At 39.1% G+C, this 19,224-nt stretch overlaps 1 protein-coding gene across 2 annotated transcripts in view; it reads left to right on the top strand.

Annotated features, from left to right (window-relative positions):
* The first annotated feature begins 2,199 nt into the window (after positions 1-2,199).
* SPHKAP (SPHK1 interactor, AKAP domain containing) overlaps positions 2,200-19,224 on the top strand; it is a 169,242-nt gene continuing 152,217 nt past the window's right edge. The window contains exon 1 of one of the 2 annotated variants that reach the window (XM_069104607.1): positions 2,200-2,508. In XM_069104607.1, the coding sequence (XP_068960708.1) occupies positions 2,477-2,508 (32 nt within the window). In that variant the 5' untranslated portion in view covers positions 2,200-2,476. The remainder of the gene's footprint in view (positions 2,509-19,224) is intronic. The other variant, XM_069104608.1, reaches the window with a different exon arrangement.

Below are 19,224 nucleotides of genomic sequence, written 5' to 3'. Positions count from 1 at the left end.
GGTAAAAGAAACAGAAAAATATACAAAAAAACAGGACAGCTCTGCTCAGCTCCTCAGGGCAAGGCTCAGCTTAACTCTGCTGGGGCTGTGCTGCCCTGCTCTGGGCTGCTGGTCTCTAGCTCCCTCCCCCCTGCAGGTTCTGGGCAAGCAGGCAAAACCAGAGAAATGTGGCAGGTCCCAGCCCTCCAGTGCCCTCCACCTTTGCCCCCAGAGCAGCGGCCCCAGGTTATCCCACCTCCTGTGCAAAGCCCCAGGCCTAGGGCTGGACGCTGCAGCTGCAGGAAGCTCAGTTTCCAGACAGGCTCCTGTGCTGGAGAGAAGGGGAAGATACAACATTTGTAAAGCTTCACAGACCCTCTGGCTGCACTGACCCCCAGAGCTGGAGACAAATCTAATAAATGTTTCATATCTTCGCGTATAGGTTTGAGTCTCCCTCCCCATGCCGAGGATTTAAAACCTCTAGAAATCCATGTGACAATCAGTGATTGTGCAATACTTTTGATGTGAATATTCAAAGGCTTAACAAAACCGACTATCTTCTGCAGAAATCTGGCCCTCAGAATCCCCAGGGAGGGTCCGCAGAAACAAAGGGTCCTGGATCCTGCTTTTGCTTCATTCTGAGTGTTCTGCCCACCTTCCCACAAAAAGAGCTGATGTCCTCAAAGATGCTCTACATTTCTGTCTGGGAGGCAGGGTCTGGGCCCCAAGTCTTCCAGTCTGCCTCCTAGGGCCATGCTGGACCAGGCAGACTGATCAGAGGCCTTCCTGCATCCACTATCCCAATTAAAGGACCAATCACAGGGTTGGGGGGAGCAAACACGGCTGCTAGTGAGCAGAGTAGGTCAGAGAACCACTGTGAGTCACTCTCAGAGGCCTGAGGTCCAAGTCCAGGCCACATCTCTGGGCCTGGGCTCCTTCCTGCTCCTCCTGGCCCACAGGTGCACCTCCCTCCCCTTTCCACTCCCACTCTCAGCCTGGGCCTCAAATGCCATAGTTTCAGCACATATTGCCTGCCCAGTAAGAACCTTTGCTCCTCCCTGTGGAGCTGGGGATGCAGTCTGGCCTCACCCTCTTGTGATTTTCTGAGATTGGTGTGTCTTGATTATAAAATATTCTCTCTTTCCATAGGCCCCTGTGAGCTCTGCCCTCCCAGCTTCAGATGTCCTGTACACCAAGAAACATTTGACAGGTTTGACTCAGATAGATAGATAGATAGATAGATAATACGCATATATAGATATAGGTATATGTATATTTATACGCATAGAGAGATACATATATGTATATATATAAGTAATATATATAAAATAATGTATATATAATATGCATTCCCTGTAATTTCAAGAGGGGAGGCATATAAGCTGAGACCTGAAGAAACTGGGGGGTTGGATACGCTAAAGTTTTTTGTTTTGTTTTGTTATTAGTGAAATAAGGGCATGAGTCTCTCAGGATGACTCTGGTCACTGGTCAGTATAATAGCCTTTCTAGAAAAGTCTTTTTTATGAGATGTTTTACATTTTTATAGAAAGAGGTATTGATGTACACAGAGAGTCGACCATCAAGTCAATCCTGTCTTCAAAAAGGTGCTCAGAACTGCATCAGTGTCCCCCTCAAGTATTCTTTTGTAACTTGTAGTTTAAAGTTATTAATTATCCAATAATTATTTACAAAAATGGACATTCCAGCAGGAAATAGACAAGATCCAGATTGTGGACTGAAGAAACAGATGATCAATCAGTAGAGGTTAGAGAAAGCAAAGGGGAAAAAAAAAACAGTTGGGTGGTTAAAAAAATAAAGTCCAGAATACAGTAATTAAACCCAAAACATCTCTTTAGATGGCAGGCAAAGAAAATTTAAAAAGGATTGGAGGTGGGAAGGAGAATGATGTAGGAGAGTCAGTAAATTTAAATATTGATAGAAAAGAGTGAAATAAAGAGGAAGGGGCAGTGTTTAAGGACTTTAGTGAAGGGTTTATATGCAGGAATGGGAAAGAAAAAGGATGCAGCAAGGGAGAAAAAGAAAAGGACCAGTCTCAGGGGCTTGTGAAGGGAGCAGAGCTCGGGCTTGGGACAGGAGAACAGGGGATTGTGGAAAAACAACGACGAGCTCCCGAGACTGGGGAGAGAGGACTGGAGAGGGACCACACACCCGTGCACACAAACACACACACACACACACACACACACACACACACACACACACACACACGCACGCGCACACGAACAGCCCTGCGAGTCAGCAGGAGAGCTTGTGGGAGGAGAGGATAATGAGAGGGAGGGATTTCGAGATGAGTTTGGGCTAGGGAAAAGCGTGAGCCGCGGAGTGGAGAGCGGCACAGAGCTGCTGCAAGGCCATGGGAAGAGGCCAGCGCCCGGCTGCCCGGCTTCTTCTCTCCGCCTCTCTCTCCCAGTGAAGGATTCATCCTCCTCCCCCTGCCTGCACTGTCTGTCTTCCCCGCCGCCCTTTTCACCCTACGATGGCTGGTAATTCCCTGCTGACAGTTCCAAGGTAGGATCCTTGTCCCCTCGCGGTACGGGTTCCCTAACTCTTTTCTGCAGCTTCTGCCTCCGGCGTAAAACTTGTCGGGGCAGCGGGGTAAGGGACGTTCGCTCGCTCCTTGCGGTTCTATCGAGTGGGGTGCACCAGCTGGGGCTGGAAACTGAAGGCGCCAATACTTTAAGCTAAGTTCAACTCTGGCTGAGCGATTGGGCCATCAGGCGGATTTGCTAATAGTATTGATTGCCTTCAACTTCCGAACCCAGGTAGGTGCTTTCACTGGGCGGGGCGGGGTGTCGGAACGCCCTCCTGGTAGCGAGCCCTTGGCCGCGCTTTGGAGTTTCAAGGTCTGAAATTCACTTCCCTAAAGAACAGAGAGAAGGGCCCGGGAGGTCCCTAAATTGGAGCAGCATAGAGACTAAACTGACCCCGAAATGGTTAGGTGTGCCGGAGGAAACAAGGAAGGGGTGACGGAGACGAGGGCAACTCGTAGGGGACAGGGAAACTCGCGGGATTGCTCCCCCTCCTCCCGTCTTCTCTTGGCACCTGTTTAGGCAAGGGAAGTAGGCTTCTGCTACGGAGTGGAAAGGGCGCCAGTAGACCAAAGGCAACAGAGACCTGTGTCTTCCACGACTTAACTAGGCACTTATCCAAGTACCAGAGCAAAAACCTCCCTTTGTCCTGTTTCGATATTTGCCACTGGCCACGTTCTATAGTGCAAAAAAAAAAAAAGGTCTGTAGACTCCTAGGAAATGGGTTCGAATATCACCTTGGACACTAAATTGTTTAACCTTGGGCAAATTAACTAATCTTTCTGGGCTTCCGTTTCCTCAACTGGAAAATGTGGAGGCTGGATAAAGGATAGTGTTGAATCTAGAGTCAGTCTGGGAGACTTGAATTCGAATACTGCCCGACACTTACTAGCCCTAAGACCTGGGACAATTAACGTTTCCCTGACTCGGTTTCCTCGTATGTAAAAAAGGAATAATAATAGCACTTCCCTCTCGGATTTGTTAACCAGAGCTTTACATGAAGAGCTTTGCAACCTTGAGGCTCTAGTCTATACCAATGCGATGGTTATGATGATGATCTTGATGATATTATATCTCTGACCTTATGATCTCCCACCGTATCACCAATAAATAAAATTACAAATACAAGTCTCACCAGCACTACTCCCTTGTAGTGATGCCTAGATTTCGCCTACAGTTAAGTGGGCTCTTGGACCATATATAGACTTGGGAGGGGCGGCGCTATGTGTAAATGCTCATTATCAGCCATAGTTTCCTCTTCTCCTTCCTTACCACCTACCTTCTCCCCAATATTACCCACACGCACACCTCCCGTCCGTCTCTCCTCAGTACCCTGCTCGTTCAGACTCATTCCCCTGTTGAATTGCAAACCCTGCCCTCTGGTTCCTTCCCAATCATCCCATGATCAGCGCTGGAGCCCTCAAGGATTTGTGGCTACATTCTCCAGTCAGGGCACCGCTGAATATTAGGCACGTGGGGTTGATGGATGCCGGAGTGTGCAGAGGGAGGCTAGCAGACTCGTACTGTCTAGTCTGAAGAGAAAACCGTAATACTACGGGTCTCCACCTCCTCAGCCCCACCTCCCTTAAGAAGGCTGGGGTTGTTGTAGGCCATTGCAAACCTCACCACCGCCCTCTTCCCCCCGCCCCGCCCCGCCTTTTTCCCAGCAGAAACAAGTCAGCTTCTGTTGGGGCAGCTCAGACTTTCCTGGACATATTTTGAGCGTAGAATTTCCTTTATTTTGAGTAAGAAACGGTGCAAGAAAAGATCTGCAGGTTGATGCATTTGGGTGGGACTGAGATAATACATAACCCCCAAAAGCAGAAGCTTGAGCCGATGTGAGGTGTGGGATGATGCAGACCGAGTCGAGGGTCATCACCGTTACACCTAGGACTTCTAATCACCCCACAATACATTCTTTGCATCCCATAAAGCTCCTTTTAAAAATCGTCTTATTTTTATTGCTTGTTTTGTTTTAAAGATTTGGAGGACAGGGGCAGTAACCTATGGAAAAAAAAAAAATAAAACCTTCTATTTTGCCCTACCACTGAAAACCTCTAAATAGGCCAATTTTATTTTTAGTACTTTGTGAAAACAATAAGGTAATTGAATTTGGGGGTAACATCGCACTCCTGAATCTCTAGGCACAGGGTATTCCGAAGGTGAGATGAGTTGGACAACCTGTTTATTTCCCTGCCAAAAATAGAGAGATATGCCCCTCCTCCCCTCAAAAAAGACCAGGTATATCAAAGTGCAATTAAATAATTCCATAAATCCATAATTCACTGATCACTTGTTTTAAATCCAGTTGTATGGAGAACCAAGTTAGCCTGATTTGAACCAGGTTTGTTCAGGCAAATGGGGCACTTTTTGAAAATTCAATTTTAAAAACCTGTTTTTCAAGGTCTATTATAAAAGAAATGCCTACAATTATGGGATAAGCTCTGTATAAATACAATCTGAAATAAGTAACTCAATATCAAATTAAGTTAAAGTTAAATTATCAATTTAAAACTCCATAGGTGAATTTTATGTTAAGAATTAGGAAATAATTCAAAACTTTTGTGGTTTTATGCATTTTAAGTAATAGGAAAAAAAGAATACAGTGTTATAAATAATAACCCGTGTACAATATATGACTATGAAACCAATTCACTTTTTTTCTTTAACCATTAAAATGTCCCACATACTAATAGAAATAAATGCATAAAATATATTCAAGGAAACTGTATTACATAATCATTAATTATATAATATTTAATATATTCTATGTACCATTTATATTGGTAACTTTTTTCAAAAACAAACAAAAAAAAACAAATAATTATCCTGGGGAAAAATCTAGTTTGACCTTTCTGGATTTGGAGTATAGACCTAGAAGGGTACTGAGAAAGCAACTATATATGAGAAACCAAGGTCCAATGAGAGAAAGTGACTGGTCCTAGGTCACACATAATAAATTTCAGAGGCAGGATTTGAATCTGATTGCTCTGACTACAGAACTAGTGTTCTTTCCAATAGTGTAACCCCATAGTCCCCCTACATTTCTTAGAAGAAAATATGAATAGAAAAGACCTTAGTTATACTTTTATTTCAATAAATAATTCCTTTTTTAACCTATAAAATGTGTTTCTTATTAGGTAGAAGTACTCAAACAAAAAGAAACTTAAGATGTGAATTTTAAAATGGAGCCATTCTCCTTTAGCCAATAAGACTCTAAGCCAGACTTTTTTTTCCTGGAAAAAATAAAATTAACTAGATTAAATGGTTATTTAATTTGACCACCAAGAGAATGCAGCATGCTAGGGTGGTTCCATGCTCTGGTTAGCTTAGAGCAAAGCAAACATTTCTAACTATTTCAATTCAGGTATATGAGAAAACTATAAATCACCTTAGTCTTGACCTCCATCCTAGGTATCTAACTTGGTAACAGCATTGTGGGAACCTAACTGAGCATTTCTTTGATGACTAAGGATCTTGCAATGCTACACTTCAGAGTCATTTCTTTGATCACCAGTGTTCATTGTACATGTGGTATACGTACAGGAGATTAGAATGCACTGCACTGACCACAAGATATACTGTAGATAGAAGGTACTTTTCTTTTTTAAAATACCCCACTGCTATGAGTGATGGCAGCCACCGAGGAAGCTGAGACTGGCAGATCTCTTAAACTTCAGGAGTTCAGAGCTGCAGTTGGCCTGCAGATGAGTGTCCTTGCTAATTTCCACATCAATATGATGGGAGAGGGAGGCAGAGTGAGGATATTGGTGCTAGAAAGGGAGCAGGTCAGAGTCCCCATACTGGATATAGCCCACAAGTAGCTCCTTCATCCCAGCCTGGGAGAGATAGGAAAACAAAGTCCTTTAAAAAATTTAATTGCCCTCCCCTCCATAATTTTTCCCCAAAGTGGAGTACAAGGGGAAAAAAACAAACAAACAAACAAAAAATAACCCTCAGATTTATTAGGTGGTTCCAATTATTTGAGTTCTGGCTAAGCAGCATTTTACTGTGCTTTCAAAATCTCCAAAGTGTTGAATGTTTTACATGCAGGCACATTTACATAAGTATACTCTAGATACTTTTATATCCACTAAACAAATCCTTTTTAAAGTCCTCTGAGTGATTCTTTTTCTGCTTTTGCATTATATACTACTACCTGATTTGTATTGAGTATTTTCTTTCAATAAAGTTTATGTCATTTATGTTTGGGTAAAAGACCCAGAATGTTTTAGATCTGGAAGAAAACTTAGAGATAAGCAAGTGAAACTCCTTGTTTTACATGTAAAGAAATTGAAGCCTAGAGGAATAAAGTGGTTTTCCAAGGTCACACAAGTACTTAGTAATAGATCCAGAACTAAGATCAAGGTCTTTTGTTCACTGTGGATTTCAACCCATCCAGGCCTGTAGGATGCTTATCCCTATCCCCAAATACCTCTTCCACTGGAAGTCCACACAACACACTGGACTCTCTCTCTTCTAGATCTCTTGCCATTGGGAGGATACCAGTGGAATATATGGGCTGAGTAATGTTTATCCCTAAGCCTCTAACTTACTAAATTTTCACAAAACTGAGTATCTTTTTTACTTGAATTCAGGAAGGTTTTTTTTTTTATGTGTTTGTACTAACCAGCTAAAAGTGAGTATCAGGTGAAAACTTATTTTATAAGCAAACAACCATCATTCCATCAGAAGACTGTCTCTGGTCATGTAAAACACTTGATGCAGTAAGAAAACAGGAGATAGGATTTAAATGCCATTAGATCAAGAGTTCTTCACCTTTTTTTGTGTCCTGGCAATCTGATGAAGTAAGTCTATGCACTCATCTCCAGAATTGTTATCATTTAATGTATAAAATAGAATAGAATTACAAAGGAAATTGAAAAAAAGGAATTGAAAATCATTTGAATAAATATGTGTATATGTGTGTATGTATGTGTATAACTCACATCTCAGAGAACCAAGGTTAAAAACCCAGAGTTAGATCAATGGCAACATGAAAACAAACAGACCATCTACTTTGTGGCTGACTGACATGGAATAGATTGCTCTCTACATGAGGAAAGAATTTGATATCTTAACCTTAAAAACACCTGGGAATAACCTTTGCAAGGGATTCTGCATCACAAAGTTTTTCATCCTCTGTTATGTCTTTCCATGACAAACAAAAATATAGTGAGTACTTTGTATATTTCTCTCTAGTTTCCTAGAGTACTAAGAATTAGTGTATCCCAGAATATTTTCTGAAATATTTCCCAAATGTCTAACAATATCTTACACAGAGTAGAAGGAACTTTTTTTGGTTTGATATATTTGACTCTTAAATACTAATTTATTTTAGATTTTGAGTTTTTTTTTAATTAAGCATCCTTGGGAAATAGAATGCAGATTTTGGTTCACTTTTCCAGTTTATTTGGTCTGTTCCTGACCATCTTGCCAGCATTTCATTAAAACAGATCAAAATCTACAATTTCAATCAATTAAAATATTTATTCTAACAGATATAAGAAGAATTTTTATGTCATCAACAAGACCAGTGAAAAAAATGGGGCTAACATCAATATTCTGATGTCAGTGACCCTCCATTAAATAAATGGAATTACAGAGAATATCTAAGTATCATCTACACATTGAAAGTCTCTCAAAAGATTGGCATTAAAGATATTCAATAAAGCTTTATTGTATAAACTTGGCCTTTGGTTACTTAGGGAAATCAAGATTTCCTTTAGACAATTCTTTATTTTTTTAAAGTGTATTCTTTCCAATGAGCTTTTGGGATATGGGTATCATGTAAGAGGTAGCTCAAGTTTGTAGAGAAAATGTCATTATTTGTAGGAGATCCTACAAAACCCTTATAATTTAACCAAATGTTGGGTATGAGGAGTGAATACCTATCAGAATTAGTGGATCTGTTGTTCATTAATTTCAGAAATGTCTGATTCTTCATGACCCCATTTAAGGTTTTCTTGGCAAACATACTGAAGTGGTATGCCATTTCCTTCTCCAGTTCATTTTACAGATGAGGAAACTAAAGCAAAACGAGTTAAGTGACTTGCCTAGGATCACACAACTGGTAAGTGTCTGAGTCCAGATTTGAACTCAGAAAAAATGAGTTTCCTTATTCTAGGCCCTTATCCACTATACCACCTAGCTGCCCATAATCTTAAATACAGAATATTTTAAAATAAAAAAAATGTTTCTTCTTCCAAGTATGTAATATAACAGTCTGAATAACAAAAGATAATTTAATAGGTACTTAAGGAGGTATGCTTCAATTAATAAAATCAGAATTGTTTTATATAGATATGAATTGTTTTATTTTTAATAGATTGGATCATTTTTGAGTACTTTAAGCAGAATAATGCTCTACCCTGCAATTCAGCATACACCATTACTTTGATTAGCAAGAGAATGGTTTTGCCTTATAGTTAGAGCTTAGTCTCTGTACAAGTTATCATGTGTTATAAATTAATGAAATAGGGTTAAGGTTTTTTAATTGGAAAAGAGAGTGATTTCCATGAGCTTTCATGAGCCAGTACATGGATAGTATTTTGTGAAATTTAAAGGACTATATAAATGACTAGGGTTGTTGTTGCTATGCGGAAAGAAGAGAAGAAAAGAGAGAAAGCTCTCAAGACGAATATGAAAAAATCTACAGTGATATTATTAATTATCTGTGACACACTATCATCAAAGACTACCTTAATTAGTTGAAGCATTACAAACATTACTTTCACAGGAAATGTAAAATGATATCCTTTAAAACACATAAAAAGAAGTCGGAACTTGGTCATTTTGCCAGCAAAATGCCAGCAAAAATACCTGAGCTTTGATAGCATTTGGTGATTTTGATTTGGCCTCATAAAAATATCAGTCCCATAACTAAGGCTGTCATGAAAGATAATAGCCTCATCTCATGATAATTTGCTTTAAAAAATTCCACTTGATAGGACGTTGGGAGAAATTGGAAGAAGAAGAACTAGTTGACCACCATAGAGTATCTGGGTCTGAAAAAGAATTAGAATTCTAGGAAGTATCATATGCTTTTGTTCTTTGCAATATCTGCCTGAAATTCTCCATTTCACAGATGAAACTAGACTAAAGCTAATGGTCACACAGACTGGTGTATAAGCAGGATTTGAACTCATGTCTTCCTGACTCCAACTCTAGCACACCATCCAGTGCTACCTAGTGTAATGCCATGCACAAACAGCTTTCCAGAAGAATGCTACTGTGAACAGTTTTTAAGGTTCTGATTACACAGTATAGTGATCACTCTATTCCATAACAAAAGCAAAATATCCACAGAAAATCAAGGTACAGCATTCACAATATTACAACTTATCACAGAAAATCACAATATAATATTCACAACATAGTCTCAAAGTACAATAGTCAAAGTTTCCACTCATGGGGCAACTAAGTTAACTCAGTCACTTATCAGTAACAATCATCTCAAAGTACAATAGTCAAATTCTTCCACTCATGGGGCACACTTGATTAACTCAGTCACTTATTCAGCAATCAGTTACTAAGTATCATACACAAAACCCTCCACCCCTTAGGTCACTAGTAAACTATAATTCCATAATTACTCAGTCCCCAAGGAGAGGTCTTTTCATCTTGACTTGGGGCCTGTTCTCAGATTCCCTGGATCCCCTTCCATGGTCCCAGATTCTACCTGGATTCACCAGACTGTCACCTGGGTTCAATGGCACACAGCTCCCAGTTCCTTGACCAGCTTTGTGGGGAGGTCCTGCTGCACACTGAACTTCACAGGGTCTGGTCCATGTCAGATCCTTCACCATTTCTGCTCCAGGGAATTCGAGGCTCAACCAAGCCACAAACAAACAAAGCCTCAGCATCCCAGTCATACTTCCTCAGCCTGGGCTCCAGGCTCTAAGCTCCTTTCCTGACTCCTGGGCTCCTGGCTCCAGATTCTGGGCTCCTGGCTCCGGATTCTGGGCTCCTGGCTCTGGGCTCCTGGCTCCTGGGATCCTGTTCAGGAGAAGATCCACCACCACAAGTTCTCAGGAAATTCTGGCTCAGTTCTCCATTCTCTCTTCTGTAGCTGCTCTGCCACCAGATCCTGGTCTCAAGAAATTCTGACTGTGCCTCTTTGGGGATTTTCCTTATATACACACAGCTTCCTGTTTCAGCCAACCTCTTCCTGTCTGGTTCCCCAACAGAGGCTTGATCAGTTACTAAGTGTTAAGTACCTGCTACCTTTGCCAACACAAAGGGATCTTCAAATTCAACTTACATTACCCTTACACCTAGATGCCTGAATAAAACAGAGTTTGAGAAATCTTATTACCACCCACCAAATCAATGCTTGACCACCCACCAAATAAATGCTTGACAACCCACCAAATCATTGCTTGACCACCCACCCAATCAATGTTTGACTACCCACCAAATCATTGCTTGACCACCCACCAAATCAATTCCTGTCTTGTTTCAGGATGGTATTGATTTAGCCATGCTAGTCGTAACCCTCTGTCATAGTTGTTCAATCACTTCTGACTCTTAATGGCCCCATTTAGGTTTTATATTCTGGAGTTGTTTGCCATTTCCTCCTCCAGTTTATTTTACAGATGAGGAAATTGAGGCAAATAGGGTTAAATGACTTGGCTAGGGTCACATGACTATTAAGTGTCTGAAGACAAATTCAAACTCAGGTCCTGATTCCAGGCCTGGCATTCTATCCAATGTGCCACCAAGGTGCCATATACGTACATACATGCGTGCATGTATGTATATCTATACATATATGTCATGATAAAAAATTAATAACGCATTAGAAAGCACTTCTCTTTTCAAGCAATCTTCGTAACTGTTAATGTAGAGATGATGAGATAAGGTCAGACATAAGAACACTACTAAACATGGTCAAGGAAGGCAATGAAAAAGAAAAAAATTCTCTATGACATGCCTTTATTCCAAAGCAAAACAAATCATCTTAATTCAAACACAAATGTCCATCTAGCACAGAGCTGAGTATGCTGCCCCATTACATGTGATATGCCAACAGATATTTATTTCACTTAATATGCTCAAGACCCTTCTATTGAGCTGAGATCTTCTTCCCTGGAGTCTGGCATTTAGCACAGTGTCTAGTACACAGATGGTATTTAATAAATGTGTATTGTTTGAATCATAAAAAAGTTTGGAACACCTCCACTGCCACAAAATTTCTACTTTCTTCAACAAATACATTAATGAGAATCAGAAGGTATTAAAAGAGCTCAAGTCTTGGCCAATAACAAAGAATAGGAGTCTAAAAACAAAGTGAACAGAACCAGACTGCGTCCCTGGATCCCAGTGTCTTTGCTTGCCCCCACTGTCTATGTGCTGACAGATGGTCCCCATAACCTATGCCCACAATTTATATTAGTGGCTGATCAAAGTGACCATATGCAAAATAAATATCTCACTTGATGTTTAACTCCAGGTGAAATGAATGGGAAGAGGTCAAATGTCATCCTACATCTTTCCTAAAGAGCAAGAATGATCATTCTCCTATATTTCTCTAGTAGAAATGATGCACAATTCACATACCTTACTGACTTAACACATGTTTGTCCTCTGATTTAAAAAAGTAATACTAAGAACATAACCAAATTCTATAGATAGCTGCCAGAGTATCCTGTCAAAAGCCAGATGTCACAGACATTGTTTTAGATTTGCAAGTTAGAACAGTGAAAGAATTAACTGAAATTCCTAAGTACCTTGACATGCTGTCTCTCAAGTGGCATTTAAAATTTTGCTTATGGTGTGTCTATACTGCAGTGAATAACATTAGGGTAATTTGACTTTCCATATGACTTGGTATGAATGTAAGTCATCAAAATGCTTAGAATGACTCCTAAGTTCCTTCAGGGATCTATCCAATGGGGGTGGGAGGGAAAGAGATAAGGGGTAGGCCTGGAGGACTGACCCCCCCACTCCAAGTCCAGACCTTCCCCAAATAATTTTCTCTAAGCCTATAGTGGGAGACATTTAAGAAGGTAGTTCGATTCCAGGTACTTCAAGTGTTAGACTGTTCTTAAGGATTTCAAAAGGGTCTCAGTTGAGTAGGAATCTTATTTAGTGGCAACTTAACTGGCTTATTATCATTTCTCTATAGGAGGGAGAATATGGAGAATATTTCACCTGTGACTTCATCTCATATTATGAACTTATTTTGAATCAGTCTAACAAAGGTCACTAATCACAATTACTAATGCATAATTAGTGCATTTCTAAAGTGAGCTTTTATTTTTCAGAGAGCCTAGTGGGTTTGCATTGTGCCACTGTTTGGTTAGGGGTTCATTCAATTGACTGGATGAAAATTTGCTTAGGTTTGAAAGAACTTGTGAAACTGACAGGCTAATAGGAATATTGGAACATACTTTACATTTTGTGGAATAGCATTTTCAAAAATACTGAAATCCACCACTCTGTAAGTCTATAGTTTGTTGTTATCAAGAGATATTGCGGGAAGTTGCACACTGAATAAATATTTAGAGATCAATTTTTGCTAGAAACTCCTAGGCATTTACTATTGTCAACATCATTAAATATTTACTAAACCGAATGATTCATGTTGTTTATTTATGACATCTTGTTTAAATAAGAGTTGAAAATTGGCATTCTGACATATTTCACTTCTTGTATGCCAATGATACAATCCTTCATTTTAATGCTCTTTTTCAAACTAAGTAGATTTTTTTAAAAAGTTGACATTTTACTAAAATGGTCATAGATATTTCATGGATATTTTTTGGTCCTATTAAGGAATACTAGTGAAGAATATCTTAATCCTGTTTAATTTGCTCTTAAACCATCACAAGACTGATTGTATCTCTTCTAATAGTAATGGAGGAAAAATAATAATAGTAAGCATTTGCATACCACATTAATGCTTGGAAGGAGCTTTGCAAATATTATTTCATCTTATCCTCATACCAACCCTGGTAGGTAGATGCTATGATCCTTTTCACTTTACACATGAGGAAATTGAGCTAATCTTGCCTAGGTTCATATGAGTAGTAAGCTTCTGTAACCATACTTGAAATTTGAGTACAATTTCATTACTCTTTCTGCTTCACCACCTAGCTACCTAAGAGAGGCCACTCTGAGGAAAGGTCAAGATGGTCAAAAAGAGGGTGACCAAATAAATCCAGGAGAATATCTTTATAAAGCTGGTGTTGGGGGACAGGATTAAGGACTCTTATAGCAAGTTTCTTCTGCACATAATAAGGCTGTTAAGAGTATGACTGGACCTGTCCGAATCGGCAAAATAATCAAAAGGATGTGGTCATACTTTTTGGACTTTCTTCAATGATAGTCAATCAACAAACATTTATTAAGCCCCTACCACATGCCAGGCAGTGTTAAACTCTAGACCATCATGTTCCCAGAGTTATCAAGGTAAGTGCTTAGTATATTTTTGTTAAATGTTATGGCAGCTCAGCAGGAAGAATAGTCATTTTAGTCATAAGGAAGAATACTCAATTTAGAGTCTACAGATCTTGATTTGGACCCCAGTAAAGGTACTTCCTATTTGAATGTGTTCTGGGCATCACTTTCATTAACTGCAAAATGAGGGCTGTAGTTTAGAAAAACTCTGAAGTTCTTTCCAGGTTTACATTTATGGTCCTATAAACAAATAAGTATAAAATTAAGAACAGGTATGTTCTAAATATATGTCTACTAGACTTATTTTGTTCATATGGATGTTTTTAAGAGGATGTGTTTTTTAAAAGGTTGTTTCCATGGCATGAAAACAGAGCCTTCAGTGAATAATAGTTGGTCCAGATATGATTATGTTACATATTTTACCCCATTTTTTTTTTTTTGCTTTTTGGAGAGAAATTTGGGTTAAGTGACTTGCCCAAGGTTACACGGCTCGTTTTTGTGTTAAATGTCTGAGACCTTATTTGAACTCAGGTCCTCCTGACTCCAGGGCCGGTGCTCTATTCATTGCACCACCTAGCCACCCCTTTTTGCCCCATTTTTAAACAGATTGTTCTCTTCATTTAGGTAATTCTAACTCTGACCAGAAACTAAGGTTCTCATTGACTTTCATTGTTTTAAGATTCTGTAAATCTCTCCACAGAAAGTGCTTTTTCAAAATGGTTTAAGGGATGAGTACTTATTTGGAAATAATACTAGTCAAAACTAAGAACAACTGAGAGTCATAAAGCCCTGAATCTCTTTTAATTTTCACAATACCTTAGTGGGATAAGTAGATCTTATATATTAGGACCTATTTTACAGTTGAGGAAACTGAGGTGCAGAGAGGTAAAATGATACCTATGGTTAATGACTAATAAGTGGTAGGTCAGGCTAGAATTTAAATTCAGGTCTTCTAACTCTAAAATTAGGACACTTTACACTCTATTATGAGGCCTAAGAATTATCTAATGTTGCTTCTGTAAAGTGTTAGTTCTTTAAGATCCTTTTCACTTGGAGCCATTTAGCACTAATAAGGGCAAAAAAAGAGAGTTTGTTTAGAGGAAAAACATAAATCAATTGGTAAAGGATATAAGATATTGCCATCCTTGTGGATGGGAATTTTGATGACTATATGCAAATCACATCTGAAAACTCTACTTAGATAGATGTGATTTGAGGAGTTTGGAGACAGAAAATGAACTATGGCATACATGCAATGACTTAAGTCACCTTGTGAAAGATTTAGAATGATTCCTTATTTATATTTGGGTGGCTTAATGGTTTAAAGGGACACATTGGAAAGTTTTTATTTAGTACAAACTGGGGAAAATGAAAAAATAGTTCCAAATGCACAAAATGAGCTGTTGGATCAAGTTGATGACTTCAACACTACAAAGCATTATGGAACTTCAGTTCATTTGCAGGTCACTTTTATTAGTTTCAGAGAGCAAAATGAAGAAATAGTGAAAGAACATGTATATATGTGGAGACTTTTTTAGGACTGATGATTTCTTAAGGGAAATTTGGTGAGTTGTTATCTTTTAAGTGAAAGCTGAGAGCCAGGGTTTGTGTGTGTGTGTGTGTGTGTGTGTGTTTTATTTTGTTTTAAATTTCAGCCACTGAACAAAATATAGAAAGTGGGAGAGATTAGGAGAGATAGGAATGGCAAACGAGGGGAAGGAGGGAGGGAAAGGAGGCTGAAGAGTCAAGAATGATAGGGGTGAAAGAAACAGCAGGGTGCCCAAAGTAATTTTGTTGGAGTTGTCTGAAGGGACAAGAAACAGGAGTAGCCAGAATAAAAAAAAAAAACCCTTTGGCCTCTTGTTCCTGATTGAAGAAAGACTTCATTTATAGCTTTTGTCTCTCAGCTCCACCTATAGCTTAAAAGAGGTGAAGCCTCTCAGAAGTTATGACCTTTTCTGCCCCCTTTAGTTTAAGAAAGAAAAGGAGAAAGAGGAAAGATAGGTTGTCCTGTTCTATGAGAAACTAGTCTCATTTCCCCAAAAGCCAATCTGGGTCGTTTGCTGTGGGTATTGTTCTGATTGAACAACATGGAATCCCGGTGGGTGAATAGCTAGCTAGTCAGTCTTTTAGGGAAAGTATACAGATAGCAAGACTGATCTTTTTTGTAGCTCTGTGACTTAAAGGGGACTGCTATTTAAATTAAGAGACCTGCCTTAATGTCTTTAAGGGTAATTGTAAGTGGAAAGAGATTGTAAATGCTACCTTAGAGTACAGAGGTGCCAGCCAAATCTGCCCACTGTTCATTTTTCTTTTCAAGCCTAGTGAGATAAGAATGTTTTTTTTTACATTTTTAAAATAATTTTTAATGTAAAAACCTTTCTTAGTTCATAGATCATACAGAAACAGGTGGCTCTTAGGCCATAGTTTGCCAACCTTGGTATAGAGTATAGAAGAAGCCTTGGCCAGTATGTAAATTATGATCAACAAAGATTAAATGACTAGAAAAAGTGCATTTATATAATACAAAACTTTCTGTATGGACTAATAACATTTAAGGCTGCCTGCCATCCAGAGTTATGAGCTACCTGAAGAATACAGTTTTTTCTATCAGGTGTACTTCCCTACTAGGTTCTCATAAATTTATGCCCATTTTCTCCCACTGGTATTGAGGATACAGAGTAATGGAAGTATAACTTGGATTTAAGTGTGGATTGTGTCATATTCCTTATTTATGTCCTTGCTTTAAAATAAGTACCTATATCTTTTGTTCATTTGCTAAATGAATGGTTCTTTTAACTATTAACTAACTTTAACTATGAATAGAAACTAATGAAAAATAAGTTCCTACTGATAAATCAGTTTTAATAATAAAAATACCTTATTTGCATAGCACTCTAAAGAGTACTTTTCTCATAACACTATAAAGGAAAAAGTAAAGGGATTATTATCCTCATTTGGCAAATGAGGAACATTAAAATCACAGAAGTTAAGTGACTTGATCACAGCTAAAACTATCAAAATCATGATTTGAACTCAGAACATCTAATTCAAAACCCAGTCGTTTTTTATATGGCAATTGGCTGCCCCTTATCAGCATGATACATTTTTTTAGAGTTCAATAAATATCTGTTGGTAGATTAACTTTGTGAATAATTTTGTTCATATAATGTGTAGTTATATTAGTCCTTCAACTTTGTCTATATAAGGAAACAAGTTAAACAAATGATCTAGATAATTTGGGAATGAGAGTAAACTTGTGGTTTCAACATAATATTTCTCAAATGAAAGCCTAAATCTTATATACTGTGTTCATTGCTGAATCACACAACTCAAAATGACCTGAATATTTTTTTATTTTAAATAATTTTCTGAATGAATCACCAATGCTTAAAAGGTATAACCAAAAGGATGCATACTCCTCAATTATGAAATTATTCACAGGTCGGTGACCTGACTTGCCAATCTGCTATTCCCACAGCTTTAGTTTTTGAAAATGTGAAAAGAAATGTTAATTTCACCAGAAGCTGAGATCGTTAAGCATGAATCACACTCTACAAGAAGTCACTGAGCAGTCAGCACAGATCTTTCAAGGGAAGAAGCTGTTTTACTAATGGCCATAACATTTAGCACTTAGGAGTCATGTCCATTCTATCAAGAGAAGGAATGAGGGTGAAATATCAATGATAAAAGTCTTCTTGGTGCTGTTGCCATATTGTCGATATTCTCACTAAAATGGTTTGGGAGAAAAGCGTCTATTTTTCATGAGATTTTCAAATACTTAGGTGTGAGTGAGAAGTAGAAAAAGAAGACACACAATGACATTCATAAACCGAAACATTCATAAGCCCTGAGAGCTAGTGGGAAAATGTAGGATTATGGGGTATGTTCCATAACCTGATTTTTTTTCACCATTATTCCCTTCTGGAGTCAATTCAAATCAGCAAGCATGCATGAAATACCTACTCTGTGCTGGGTATCAAGTTAGGAACTGGGAATAAACAAATAGAAAGGAAAATAGTATCCACCCTGAAGGATCTTGCAGTCTACTGGCTGAGATAAATACAAATGGTTTCAAGCAGACACCATTGTTCCCAAGGTGTCTAAATTCTAGTTCCACTGTGGGGAGAACGCCAAGGTTGTTTTCACCCTGACATCTTCCCATGCTGCAGATAAGAGTACCTACCTCTTAGGTATATGAAGGGCATTTACTATGAAGAAGAAGAGAATACTCAGGAAAGGAGAGAACAGTTGTGGGATGAAGGGAGTCATGGTTTAGTTTATAATAAATTCATTTGTCACTCTTCTTAGCTCCCTCCTTCCATTAAATCTCATTTTTTTAGTTTAAGCTCAGTTCTATTATCACATCTATGGGATTGGCTGGCCAAAGCTGCTTCCCTTCCCAGGCTTCTGGAATCTATTCCCCCTAAATTCACTGCCGATGAAGCCTCAGCAAGGAGTCATTTTCCATTACTTTCCAGTTAGCTTTTTGTAGCAGTCAATTTACCTTCAACTCAATGGCCAATATTGACTACCGAGTCAATTATGACTACCAAGGACAAGGCGCCCTGAAGCAGATGCTATCTTGAATAATGGGACTATACTGGTCTCCTTACTAAATATCCAGAAAGAAATGACTCTTCCCTATCTGGGTACAGAACTACCTCCCAGTATCAGGCCTTTTTTGCCTCTTTCATGCTAGGTTAAGGGCTCTAAATGTTCTAGCTCCTTCAGAGACCACTCACTTCACTTCCCCTTTGTTTCTGACTGGTCACCTGAAGCAGATTCTATAGGGGAGATGTTTCTGCTAGTTCAGGCTTCATTCAAAGCCTTGTGGACCCCAGGGCCTTCATGATCCTGAACAGCTAGGGGCCTCTTGAGTCTATTCCTCCTTATCCAGTGGTCCCAGACTTCAAGGTTCTAGGAAGTCCTTTTTATTCATTTAAATCTAATTCACGTGTAAGTCATGACATCTTATGTCATGGTCCTCTTTAAGAACAAAGGACAAACAACAACCTGTTAATACTAGTAGCTTCACCACTGGGGAACCAACTGGCCAATTCCAGTCAGGCAACATGGTTCCTTCCTTCCTTCCTTCCTTCCTTTCCTCCTTCCCTCCTTCCCTCCTTCCCTCCTTCCTTCCTTCCTTCTTTCCTTCCTTCCTTCCTTCCTTCCTTCCTTCCTTCCTTCCTTCCTTCCTTCCTTCATTCCTTCTTCTTTCCTTCCTTCCTTACCTCCTTCCCTCCTTCCTTTCTTCCTTCCCTCCTTCCCTCCCTCCTTCCTTCCTTCCTTC

Source organism: Petaurus breviceps, unplaced genomic scaffold, assembly GCF_028583685.1.
Source record: "Petaurus breviceps papuanus isolate PSGF00001 unplaced genomic scaffold, PetGlider_PUasm1.0 688, whole genome shotgun sequence".
NCBI classification, from domain to species: Eukaryota; Metazoa; Chordata; class Mammalia; order Diprotodontia; family Petauridae; genus Petaurus; species Petaurus breviceps.
Note: the sequence above shows the minus strand (reverse complement) of the source record. Positions and strands in the feature narration are given on the sequence as shown.